General features: G+C 52.6%; 1 protein-coding gene across 3 annotated transcripts in view; it reads right to left on the reverse strand.

Moving 5' to 3' along the window:
* The window catches only part of NRG3 (neuregulin 3), an 805,324-nt gene extending 792,334 nt beyond the window's left edge, over positions 1-12,990 (reverse strand). For all 3 annotated transcript variants that reach the window (XM_077350812.1, XM_077350811.1, XM_077350813.1), the window contains exon 1: positions 11,682-12,990. In XM_077350812.1, coding sequence (XP_077206927.1) covers positions 11,682-12,483 — 802 coding nt within the window. In that variant the 5' untranslated portion in view covers positions 12,484-12,990. The remainder of the gene's footprint in view (positions 1-11,681) is intronic.
* Positions 12,991-13,571: the final 581 nt, after the last annotated feature.

Here is a 13,571-nt window from a genome sequence, read left to right on the forward strand (position 1 = left end):
CGAGGAGAATTGTCTTTGTCATCCCCATAAAGAGACCTCAGAAGACTCTGCCACTGCATTAGCCTGTCTTAGGTCTGCTGCTTTGCTTTATGAGTCCTGAGAAAAATCCAGGCGGCACGAAGAGAAGCTCCCTTCTACTCATGCTAATTTAATAGCCTGCTGCTACGCACAGTGCCACAGCCCCTCTGCCTGGTAACAGCCAGCTATCGGGCCTCCGTTCAGAAGGAGCTAGGAGCCTCACATTTCAGAGATGGAAAGAGAAAAGAAAACACATCTCCAATGTCCTCAATGGCTTTCGGGCCTCAAGGTATCTGAACAGAACACAACACACCGGGCTAGAAGTGAGCCTTTACAATGCCAGAAGATATGCCAAAGCCTACAGTGCTTTTATGACTGTCACTGCAATAGAGTCAGAAACTGAGCAGTGCAAGCCAGACATCTTCCACCATGGGGTCACCATCGCTGACCCAAGGCTGGGAAATTCCTGGAGAACAACCTCAGCATGGGATAAGGGTGCAGCCTACTGCCCAAACTAGCTGTTTCCTCCCAAGGACATGACCTCTATAGTCCAGAGGCCAGGAAACCTCCAAGCCAGAACTGTGGAGAGTTCTGGCCATCCCAGTCAAAAGAAAAACTGGCCCCATTCCCAAAACACAGATCTTTGGGGTGGAGTCCCAACTGGGATTCCCATCCCAAGCAATGGCAGGAAACTATTTCATGGCCTTACTTTCGGTCACAGGCCAGGAACCTCAGGTGGCCGTGAGACCAAATGCTAGTTCCTTTCTAAACTGGACCGCTGGACAACTTTTCACTTTGCTTTAACCATGTGATTTCCTTTTGTGTTGTTTTGGTTTCCACGTAGTATTACCTGGTTTCTCTCTTATTAACCTTCCTAGTTCTGTTTGACCCTGCCTGGCCCAGACTAGCCTGATCTTCTCAGATCTTGGAAGCTAAGCAGAGTTATCTGTGGTTAGTATGTGGATGGGAGACCACCCAGGAACTCCAAGGTTGTCACATGGAGGCAGGCAAAGGCAAGCCCCCTCTGTTCTTCTGGTGGCCACAGATGGTGTGAGTCCTGACCATACTTTAGATCAGGGGTAGTCAAACCGCAGCCCTCTGGATGTCCATGGACTACAATTCCCATAAGCCCCTGCAAGCAAACGCTGGCAGGGCCTCATGAAAATTGTAGTCCACGAACATCTGGAGGACCACAGGTTGACTACCCCTGCTTTAGATGCTCACATGTCCCTCACAAACTACCGTTTCTTGCAAATTACGCCTTGGTTGGAACCATTAGGATAGATTAAAATGAGTCTGAGGAAGAGTGCTCACACTCGAAAGCTCACACCTTAAATAAATCTTTGTTGGTCTTACAGGTTCTACTGGACTCTGATTTTACTTTGGAACCAATCCGTCAACAAGATTATTAAAGCCCTGCTAAGTGAATCCTACAAAAACGGCAACATGGAAGCCCGCAGCCACCATCCAAATTAACAACTCTGAGTGTTACAGGAAGAGAACAAGGACCAGAGCGCCTTTCCAGTCGGAACAAATCCATTATCCGAGGCACACATGGATTCAAAGTGTCAAAGCTCTTTGGCTGGTTTGGAAAGCACAAGCTCAGTCTAAAGATAACTGTGCCACCTTCCCCAGTAAGGATCATGAAACTGCCCATGAGCCTTTGCTAAAATTGATCATTTTAAAGGAAACAGAATGGTTTTAGGCTGCCTACTGCTTAACATTGTAAAAGATCCTGAAAACGGAACAGCTGGCTCTCAGTTAACTCGGAAACTCACCTAATATGGGAGGATGATAATAACACTCTATAAAGGGGATCCCTCAGAACAGACTTGCTCAACATTTTTACTGTTGAGAAACCCCTGAAATATTCTTCAGGCTTTGAGAAACCCCAGAAGCAGAAAGCAGAATATGGTTGGGAGGTATTATTATTGTTGTTGTTGTTGTTGTTGTTGTTATTTCAATTTATTAACCAATTTATGAACCACCACTCCCAAGTGGCCCATGACAAAGTCTGAATAAATAAAACTCCCATTAAAACCCCAGACCAAAAGTACAGATCCATAAATACAATTAAGAAAAGATACGGCGGAAAAAAAACAATGCAACTACAATCCATTTCCCCCACTAAGAATCCCATAGAGGGAGGAGGGAAGAGGGGGGTCAGCTGTGTATGTACATGCCCCTCCCCTTCCCACCCCTTCCATATTGGCTATTTTGGGAGGGGATGGATAGGACAACACATCCATATATGGTCATAGCACCTGATAAATGTTAAACAAATTTAATATATATATAAAAACAAATAATTACCTCCCACCCATTCGGGAAACCCTTCTAGGGCATCAAGAAACCCCAGGGTTTCACAAAACCCTGGTTGAGAAAGGCTGCCCAAGAGTGGCAGCTCATCCCCAAATCACAGAGTCAGTTCCCCTAAATGGAAGCTTGGGAGGGTGGACTCATTCTGTGGTCCTTGTCCTTTCCATGGTCCCATTCCCAAATCTCCAGGAGTTTCCGAAACTGGAGACAACCCTCCCCTCCCCCCTCTGCTTAGGGCAACCCTAGACACCAAGTCACATGTTTATACAAAAACATCCATATGTTTCAATCAGTAAGTCTGCAACAATGCAGAACTCGGCTATGTTAGGCAGATGTCTTCATGCAGGAAAGAGAGGTTTTTGTCCAGAACTCCCGAATGTTTGACTAATTCCTTTTTTTTTTTTTTTTTTTTTTTGCTGTCCGGGTCTAATCCACTGCCCAAGGAAAGAAAAGCACCAGCTTTGATTTGTGCTTGATCAGGGCCTCAACACAGTGCTAAATGAGGTGTCAACGGAATCAGGTGGTGTTTTATGGGCTGTGAAGAAAGCCGGCTTTCGGAAGCCGGTGCCTTAGCCTCTGAGGGATTTACTTCCTCTTTGGTGATCATGCTCCTCCAATCCCATCATCAATATTTCAAAATGCCTCCAATCTCAGTGAAGCGGAGTGTCTCCTACAGAAGCTGGTCAGGAAACTATCACATCTGATTTCCTCTCCACTGCAAATTCTAGATGCCAAAGCTGGAAAGGATGCGAATGATATTAATTACAACAGATGGCAATCTAAAGGCACATCCCAGCATTCTCTCTGCCATATTCTTAAAATCTCAACGTCATACATTTCCCTCTTGTGCTCCCTGAAATTCCATCACATACCCTAAGAAACAGAAACAATGAAGGTGCTATGCAGATGAATGGGTGGAGTTATTCAGATGAGGGCTACCAAAGTTCTACCTGGTCTATGTACCTAGGCTAAGCTGACCATCTGTCCCACCTTTGGCAGGGCAGTCCCATATTTGGGGCATTTTCCCCATGTCCTGTGGCATTTTCAAAATGTCCTGCAGCATTCGCATATCTTTTTTTTTTAATTTAAATTGAAAAAAAAAATTTTGCCCACGCGGCAGGCAGCCCACTAGACAGCCCGGGCTCAGGAGGCCCCCGGGCTCAGGAGGCTTCAAGACACCCCAGAAGTGGCATGATCACACAGAATATGGTTGGAAAGCAGAGCTGTGGACACACCCACCCGGGGCTCCTCCCCTTCCCAACCCCTCCAGGCCCATGATTGGCCATTTTGGGATGGGGCGGGTCAACATGACCATATATGGTCATATCACCCAATACATTTTTAACATTGTTTAAAAATTAACTGACTCCTACCCATTTGGGCTGTCAAAGAAACCTAGGGTTTCATGAAACTCTGGCTGAGAAAGCTGAGCTAAGAGTCAGATAACTATATTCAATATACCTTGTCTTATATAGATGCAAGACAGATTTCTAGAACATGTGGCCAAGAGAAGCATTTGCATTCACTTCCCCCCCCCCCTCAAATGCATCAATTCAAGCACACACAAAGGAACGGATGACGTGATTTTTCTTCTTTCCCTTCATGAAGTTCTAATTTTCTACGAATTAATGTTGTCATATGGGACAAAATGAATATTTCATTGGTTCAGCTAGCAGCCCTCTCCCATAAAACCTTTGGGATCCCTCTCCCACATTTTTCAGGCTGTGGCCCCCTTCAAATGTGTTAGGATCCCCGCCCTACCCCAGTGGGCCATATGGCCCCTGCTGAGAATGGTCGCTTCAGAGTTCTGGCACGGTATGATTGGCACAATCACAAAATGGCTCCCAAAATCTCCAGGTATTTATCAACCCGGAGTTGGCTACCCTAAATATCCAAGCCTTTCTTCCATTCACATAAAGATGAGCACTTTCCAAGAAGCATCAAGGGTTGTCCAAGTTTTGAACTTTGTATTTCTGAATGAAGCCCAAAGCGATCCAGGCCTCGGCTTATCAGAAGAGCACCTGCTTGGAGTCTCAAAATGACATTAAGAGTTCTCCCTGGTTTTGCTCTTCTGCGTTATGGGATCAACGACGGTTGCTCTGCCAAGCCATGCGCTTCTGGAAAGTGGAAGCAGATCTGCCATACCAAGAAAATTCTCGCAAACGCTCTCGTGTAAGCAGCATTGCATAGCAACACAGTCCGAGGAGAAACAAAAATATCACAGATGGGGGGGGGGTAGAAAACCATACGACTGCCAGCCAGTTAGAATCCTAAACAGTTACACTATTTGACGCCCACTGAGGACAACGAATTTAGAAGGGTGTAATTCTACCTCAGCTGGCACCTGAGCATTGCTGCGTCATTACTCGTTTTGTTGATCAGACAGACTCGTCAATTGATTAAATATTTCATTATAGCAACTGCGAGTGACACTCTAAGCCAGGGGTAGTCAAACTGCGGCCCTCCAGATGTCCATGGACTACAATTCCCAGGAGCCCCTGCCAGCATTTGCTGGCAGGGGCTCCTGGGAATTGTAGTCCATGGACATCTGGAGGGCCGCAGTTTGACTACCCCTGCTCTAAGCTACAGAAAGAAGGTAATGTAAGAATATCAGAAGAGCCCTGCTCGATCACACCAGTGGTCCATCCAGTCCAGCATCTTGTCTCACCCAGTGACCGATCAGTTCCTCTGGAACTCCACTGACTCCTAGCCACTAAGACATTGATCTTCTCTGTATTGGTCTAAGTCCCTTTTAAAATCCTCCGTGTTTGTGGCAATTGGTCATCACATCATCCACTCCCAGCAAATGTCAATGCAATCACCCACTGAGTGGTCCATCATTTTCATTGTGTCCTCTAAGCTATTTTTAACCCAAGTTTTTTCCAGAGGTTTCAGTCCCAGCTTTTGAACTTGACTTCTCTGCAAAGGATGGAACCTCACCACCCTACCGTCCTTAGACTCTATGCCTTAGGGGCCAAGGCTTAGAGATGGAGCATCTGCTTGGCACGTAGAAAGTCCCAGGCCAGATTCAATCCCCAGAATCTCCAGCAAGGAGCAGATGACATGGAAGACCTTTGACCGAGTCCCTGGAGAGTCACTGCCAGTCTGATGGACTGATGGTCTGAATTCAATGTTAAGGCAGCTTCGTGTGCCATGTCACCCAACCTGGACATTTCTGTATCCAAGGTAGACTTCCAATCCTAGATCTTGAGACAGCCACCCACATAGGAAGGACTGCATGACTTCTCCCCTTCTCTTGCTATGTCTGAAGCCAGTCAGGGTATGTACTGAAAATTGGCTAACTCCATTTCTTTGGTTCTCAAAAATACTGGTTCAGGCCTACACACACATCCCACCTAGGCCCAAAACTCTGATGTGACTTGTTTCCTGATTAACACTGGGCAGATTGGTGCGATGAAGGCAACAACTAGTTCCAAAGTGAAAATTTGTAGAGAAAGTCCTTATTTTCTCCAGCTTTTGCCAATGAACTTCTGTTCTTGCCAGTAGGAAAACCCGACCCTTATACTGTTGCAGGTCAAAGGATGCCAGCTTTTCAGCCTAGGCTGATTGGTTATTGGTAGTAACGTGTCACCTTGACACCAAGGGTGTAATTGCTCCACTCCTAAATTAATATACAATTTTGATTGGACCTTGTTCATGAATCCCACGTGGGAATTTTTCCATAAGTATCTATCGTTTGGCTCTGTCAACTGTCTTACCCTTTGTCAACCCCTGTTGTTTTGTGGGGCCTTCTTCCCCTTGGATCCCCTCGGTTTGACCATTCTGTTACTTTGGAACTTTGTTTATGCTCTTGGACACAATTGGTTCCCAGAAGCCTTTTGCTTGCGAGTATTAAGTATCCTAGATAATGATATTAAACACCTTTGTTATTTTATTCACTGACTAGCATAGCTTGGATATCTTGCACCTTAATAAATATCAATAATTTTTATAATCTTTTGTCTGATTCTTGAAAGTGCTGCAGGAAACCATCCCCCAGCGTCTTCTTGGTCATAACTCCCTGTGTCTTTGTTTTGAGGCAATACATAAACAAAAAGGGAACAGAAACCCAACTTTAACAATGTCAGACACTCAAAAGTTGAGCTATAAAACAATCTAAAATTTAAACAATTATTTATTAAGCTGCAGCAATATTAAGTTTAAAAACAAAGTAAAAATCATGTTAAAAAACTATACAGATACATATACATACATATACATATACATAACTATACAACTGCACACCCTTTTAGACCCTTCTGGGTCTTCCTCACTGGTCAATATTACTGAATAATGCAGTCTTATATAAAACTGGGGTTGAGACACCTTGTTTAGTTCCCGAAGAGTTGCCTCTGGACTCTTAGGGCTTGGGATTGATTCAGCCCGGGGGGAGGGGGGCAGCTACCCTACAGGGAGTGTAGGTTTAGCCTAGCTCTCTGCTTTGTAACCTTGACCCTCCCAGAAAAGAAGCAGAAAGAGGGGAATCTGGGGAAGTGGTCTCTCCCTCCCCCCTTGTTGAGTTTCTTCAGAGTGTCTCCATCCGGGGAATCCCTGATCTGTTCAACAAGCTACAGAGTAGCAATGGGTGATTCAGTTCGGATACGGCAAAAAGTACCCGAATCCATGCTGACGTACCCAAGCTGAATCTTTAAACCGGCTAAATCAGCAGTATCCAGCCAGCTTAAAGGAAGGGTTGGGGGGTGGGGAGAGAGAAAGAGACAGTGTGCCAAGCAAGATCCCTCCCACCAGCCTTCTCAGACAGCTTCTCAGGGGAGCAGAATTCTCAGTGCTATCTAAGAAGTTCCGCCACTCCTCAGCTGCGGACGAGAGATGCTGAATGAATGGCTCTTCAGCTTCCGGAGCAGCTATTGGAAGGGAGAGCTTGCCAAGAAGCAAATGCAGCTAAAGGACCGTCTTCCTGCCAAACCCCATCCAGGCCCACGGCAAAGAGCCTCTTCCACCCACACCACTTTAACTATGATGGCATATTTATTGATTTGATTTGCTATTCTCCTCCAAGCAGCATATATGGTTCCCGCCCCCATCGTAGGCCTGTGAAGCAGCAGAGGCTGAGAGAGAGAGGCTGTCCAAAAGCCAACCACTGAACATCGTTGGCAGTATGAGGATTCGAATCCAGGTCTTCCCCCTCCTAGACCTGCCCTCGAGCCATTATGCTCCACTCACAGAGTCATCCTGTGTAATGCTGGTTTATTTATTTTGTGACTTTCAGGCCACCCCTGCCGGAAAAGTTCTTGGGGCAGCTGACAACAAAGCATAAAACAGTCCAGTTGTGAACACAAAAAAAAACCTAAACGTTTTCTGCTAAAACTAGTTTACAGTTTCCGCCATGGTCGCTCTGCCCAAGGACCACACTCTAATGAACCAAGGCACCCTGTTGTTGGTGTTGTCTTGTCCAGCATGGGTCAAGATGGGGGCACGCAGCCCAGGCGAGATCCCCAGGTGTGGAACTGGGTAGGACCCAAACAAATGGTAGAGGCACTACCCTTGGCCTCAATCAAATGGCTGGTGGAAGAGTGCCATTCTGCAGGTCCTTTGGAAATTTGGAAGTCCCATAAGGGCCCGAGCCCCTCCTGGCAGCTCATTCCACCAAGTTGAAGCCAAGGCTGAAAAAGCCCTGCCTCTCATTGAGGCCAGGCACACCTCTATGGGGTTACTCCACTCCTTGACCTCAGTAGGACTGAACACATGCACACGACTGGACTGTTGCTCTATGCCAGGGGTACTCAAACTGCGGCCCTCCAGATGTCCATGGACTACAATTCCCAGGAGCCCCCTGCCAGCGAATGCTGGCAAGGGCTCATGGGAATTGTAGTCCATGGACATCTGGAGGGCCGCAGTTTGACTACCCCTGCTCTATGCCAGGGGTGGCCAAACTGTGGCTCTCCAGCTGTCCATAGACTACACTCCCCATGAACCCCTGCCAGCAGGGGCTCATGGGAATTGTAGTCCATGGACATCTGGAGAGCCATAGTGTGTACAACCACAGCATGGCTACTGCAAGAGGTGGAGCCAACTGGAAAATGGCAACCAGAGGAGGCAGACCCCTGCACAGCAAAAAGTGCTGCAGATAAGAGCAACGTCCTTTTCAAAATGCACTGGGAAAAAGGAGAGTGAGAGACACTAAAGCCAACACGGTGCTGGCAGCTGCTGGCCAAACACTGTTATTAATACTCTGCACAGCCAGTCAGACCTTTTCTGGACAACCTCTGGACACCTCCCACTATTTAAAAGTAACTCCTGGGCCCCAAGAAAGAGGCTGGTTGGCACTATGGTGCCCATGGGCACCAGGTTGGGGTCTCCTGCCCTCAAGCATCTCGGCAAAAAAGTTCTGTGTTGGCAGGTGGAGCAAAAAACAACCAGTCCCAAATAATCACAAAACTTTCCCAGGGTAGAGAATGTAAGAAGAGCCCTGTTTGATCAGGCGGCCTGTCCTTCTAATCCAGCCTCCTGATTGGCTGGATTACGGGCCGCCTTGGAGGGCCAACAGGAAGGAGGCAGAGGCCAGGGCCTTTCCCTGCTGCTGATTCTTTGAGAGCTTCACAAGCCGGCAGCCGCAGATGGACCCTTTCTCTGTGAATTCCAGCAGGGAACAAATGACCGCGGAACCACTTGAGGCCTGCACGGCGGCCGTACATTTGGGGTCCATTTTGCTTGCCATAGGCCTGGCCCACGTTCCAGGGCCCTCGCTGTTTGCGTTTTTCAAGAGCGGCTCACTCCAAAGGCAACTCAGTTCTCTTGTCAATAAAGGCTATTTTCTAAACCTGTCAGCCGCAAAATGAGATAGTCCATCAGTATTTGCCTTTCCAATCCGGGAGATCTCGGAGAAAGCTGCTTAGGCAGAGCCTCAAACCCTGCCCTGGCCTCATTCGTGTTCACGCCTGTCTGCAGGAACCGGTACTGTCTCAGCCAGAACAGCATGGGGAGACACAGGCAGCTAGGACATGCAAAGGATTTTTTAAAAACAAATCTGATTTTTTTTAAAATCTATCTTTCCCCAATAAAAAGGGCTTTTAAAAAAAGTCATCCAGGCTCAAATTGAGCACAAGTGGTCAGAGGGTCCCCTTGTGTCAGCCACCCCTTCCCCAGTGATGACAGTATTGGGTGCCCCCCTCCGCCACCAGAAGCCAATAGAAAGATGATCTGAACCAGAAAACCACACAGCTTTGTAGGGCGAGGAGGGGAGGCCGAGAAGAGAATCCCACTTGCCCCACAAACCCCAATCCCCCTTTCAAAATGTAATCTACATAATCTCCCGTTAATGATAATCGCAGACAGCCAACGTGCCCAAAGAGGGTCAATTTCGGGGGGATTGGCACTTCTCTTTGTGCCCTGGCCAAACTCCTGGTGGGTGGGTGTGCAGAGAGCGCATGGCTCAAAGCTCTGGTCGAAAGAGGTTGACCAGCGAGATCCGGCTGCAGCACTGCCCCCCAGCATAAAGAGGCTAGCAACGGATACCAGTCCCCTGCACAGGGGAGACAGAAAGTGTCCGAGAGAAGGAGAGAACGGGGGGGGGGGGTACCCGTAGGATCCTACCCCACAGCGATCCCGTATTAAACAGGAGTCAATTTTCGGAGCCCTTAAGGAAGGTTCAAGAAAACATTGCGGCTCCTTCCTCACCCTCCTCGCGGATTGGGGGTTTCGGAAAATAGGCGAGAAGGAGAGAAGGAGACGGGCAGCGGGGAAGCCTTCCTAACATGTCACTGCACCTGCCAGGCAGCCTCCCCGGGCACTGCATCTCTCAAAACCAAGAAAAAATCAATGCCTCTTCAGCTCTGGAGGACCTTGAAATGCATTGGGGGAGAGGGGGGGGAGATGACAGAGGGGAGGAAAGAAAGAAACCAGGCAGTGTGGAGTGGGGGGGGGAGGCAGGCAAAGGGGGAATGGAAGGAAGGAGCTGCTGGCACCGTGCCAGCCACGGCATCGGCCTTTGAAAGGAACCTGAAAGCAGGGGGGGGGGTCCCCTCTTCCCAGCAGGACCCCGAGCCTTCCCCAGACCACTGATCATAGGACCTTTCCTGGACCTCTCCTAGTTTATTGTCTGATTGACCGCCCCCCACCCGCAATAATACCCCCTTCCAAAATCAAAGCATCCCTGCACATATCCAGGGCATGAGCAAACAAGAGGTTTAAATGACAGGTAGATAGATAGATAAATAGATAGCTAGAGAGAGAGAGAGAGAGAGATTTCTATAAGCAGCCCACCAGCAATATACTCCTAAATCAATATAAAAAGACTGGGGAGGGGGGAATCACAGGGCACTATAATGGCCTCAGTGGCTGCCATCCTTTTTGACTGATATTTTTGGAGTTAGAAGGATTACCAGAGGCACTTGGTGCTGCCTGTACTGTCTGGGGGGGAGGGGGGGAGACCCACTTGGAGGCACCCCGGTTTCCCCTGAAACCCCAGCAGCTCAAAGTTGGCTGAGCGAAGCGAGACGGTGTTTGTCCTGGATAACCTTCACCGGATGGAGGTTTGTAGGGAGCCCTTTGGCAACCCCGCCTGGAGAGAGAGCTCTATTCCAAAGGGGAGGGACGGGGCATGCCGCGGGGGAAGGACATCCATCCCCACCCCACTCCCAGCCCTCTGCGGGGTAGGGGGCGATCTCTCCTGCCGCCCATGCCCTCGTTTGATCCGTTGGAGCCAGCCTGCAGGAAGCAAAGTCGACTTCCCCCGAAGCTAATGCAAGGGGTGTGTGTGTGAGAGAGAGAGGGATGCTCATTCCCCCTCCTCTTCCCCCGGCACCGGCCCTCTTTCCTTCGCAGCCGGCGGAGAATCACAGCGAGACCACAAAGCCCGAAAGGTCTGCCTGCACAGAAGCCTCAAGCCAAACGGAGACGCCACGCAGCCTCTTTGTCCGACCCCTAGGCGAAGCCCGCGGTCCCCCAAACCTTTGAGCCGCTGTCCCTTCTTCCACCCCCCTCCCAAAAATGCCAAGGTCGGCCTCTCTTCCCAGAAAGGATCCAGCGCATGCACAAATCCACACCGCGCACCCCACAATCAGGGGCATCCCGCAACCTTAGGGGGGTGGGGGGAGGCAAGCCGAGGCTGGCTCCGCGCCACCTACGGGGGTCGCACCTGGACGGGCCAGCAGGGCGCAGGAGGCAAAGGCGCGCACGGGAAGCCAATCCCCCGGCCATCGCCAAACACGCATCCCTGCGCCACCAGAGCCACACAAGACCCACAGGGTCCCCCAGGGGTCCAAACGTCGGCCAAAGGTGCGGATTCCGGGAGAAAAAAACCACACATAAACATACACAGGGGGACAAAAACAGGGGGACGACGCTCCCCCTCCCGCCCGAGCCCAAAGTTGGCAGCCACTTACGGTATTTGGAGCTGGGGCTGACCTCGGGGGCGCGGGTGGTGGTGGCGGCGGCGGAGCTGGCCTCTTGGAAGGGCGATAAGGTCCAGGACGGCGCGGAGTCCTGCAGATAGGTCTTGGCGGAGGAGGTAGTGTATGCCGCAGTGGGCCAGAGGGGCAGCGGCTGGGTGCCCGGGGTGCCAGGCGCCGGCCGGGAGATCAGGAGGGTGGTGCCCCGCGGGGGGGCGGCGGCGGCGGTGGTGGTGGTGGGAGCCAGCAGGGTGGGGGGCCCCACGGTGTGGCGCGCCGTGGTGGAGCGCGGGGGCCCGGCCCGGATGGGTCCCCGCGTGCCCGGGAAGCGAGTGGGCGCCTTGGTCATGGTGGTGAGGCGGGTACTGATCCGGTTCGGGGTCCTGGACGTGGCGGCGCTGGCCGTGGTGGTGGTGGTGGTGGTGGTGGTCTCCATGCTCTTGGGCAGGGCGGAGGGCTTGGAGAGGAAGAAGGGGTCCTGCTCGATGCCCTTGGAATCCATCAGCTCGGTGGGCACGTACTCCTTGACGGAGCCCACCACGATCCACTTGAGCAGCATCAGGCTGAGCCCCAGGCCCACGCAGCCGATGAAGAGGGGCACCACGCACAGCCACGTCTGCTGCCGGTTCCACACGATGCAGTCGCTGCAGCGCACCTCGCGGGCCGCCGCCGCCGGATCGGGGCCCCCATCGCCCGCCGCCGGACCCCCCGCCGCCGCCGCCGCCGCCGCCGCTCCGGCCCCGGCCTCGGCAGCAGCTGCAGCAGCACCCGGCGGCGCGGCGACCCCTTCGCTCATCCTCCTCGCTGCCTCTCACGCCCTCCCCCGGGGGGACAGCAGCGGCGTCGGGGGGGAGTGAACTGCATGCGGAGCTGGGGTGGGGTGGGGGGTGGGGGACGGCGGGAGGGGGCGGGGAAGGCGGGAGCGGGGCTCGCAGAGACAGAGGGAGGGGGAGGAGGAGGAGGCGGGAGGTCCGACGGGAGGGCCGGACGGGAGGTTAGCAAGCGGGCATCCTCGCCTCGCCTTGCCCTGCCCACCCCCCGCTCAGCAGCAGCAGCAGCCGCCGCCGCGCCCGCCGCTTGGCCCCCCCTCGGCCGGCTGGCCCCCCCGCACGCCCTCCCCCCGGGGCTGCTGAATCAGCGGAAAGGGCCACGCCGGCCCCATGGCGGCCGCTCGCCTCCTGCCCACGGCGGGCCGATCCCTCCGGCGTCTCCGATCCAGAAGCAGGAAGAATCCGAAGAATCAGGAGGAGGAGGAGGAGGAGGAGGAAAAAATAGATCCCCGATGCCGGATCCAGATCCCGGGTGGTTGTTGCCCCCCGCCCCCCAAAAATATCCAAAGCCCCCCTCCCCTCCCGTCCCGTCCCTTCCCCTCCGCCAGCCAAGCAGTCTCCGTCGTCGGCCGAGCTCCGCAGTCCAGCTAGCGAGCGGGCGAAAGGCGCTCCGGAGGCGGCGGGGCGACGCCTGCTCCAGTCCCCGCCGGGCGCATCCCTTGCGCGGCCCGCCTGGCCCTGGTCGAGCGAGCGGCACCTGCGCTGCGGCCGGCCCTTTAGCGCGCCCAGGCCAATCCGGAGGCGGCGCGGAGGGAGAGGCGCCCGGCGGCGGCGGCGCGGACCGGAGCGGGCGAAACGGCGGCGGCCACGAGCAGCGCGAGCAGCGGCGGCGGCAGGAGCGGCCGGCCACGCCGCCGCGGCGCCCACCAGCCCGGCATGCCTCTCCGGCGCCCCCCTCCTTCCTTCCCTCCTTCCTTCCTTCTCCTTCCTTCCCGCGAGTCCGCCTTGCAGCCTTGCAGCAGCCGATCGCCCCCCGACCAGGCTGCAGGGGAGCCGAGGCAAAGAGGGGGGGTCGCTCGCTCGCTCGCTCTCACGCAGCAGCCCCCCCCCCCCC

Source organism: Paroedura picta, chromosome 8 (assembly GCF_049243985.1).
Source record: "Paroedura picta isolate Pp20150507F chromosome 8, Ppicta_v3.0, whole genome shotgun sequence".
NCBI classification, from domain to species: domain Eukaryota; kingdom Metazoa; phylum Chordata; class Lepidosauria; order Squamata; family Gekkonidae; genus Paroedura; species Paroedura picta.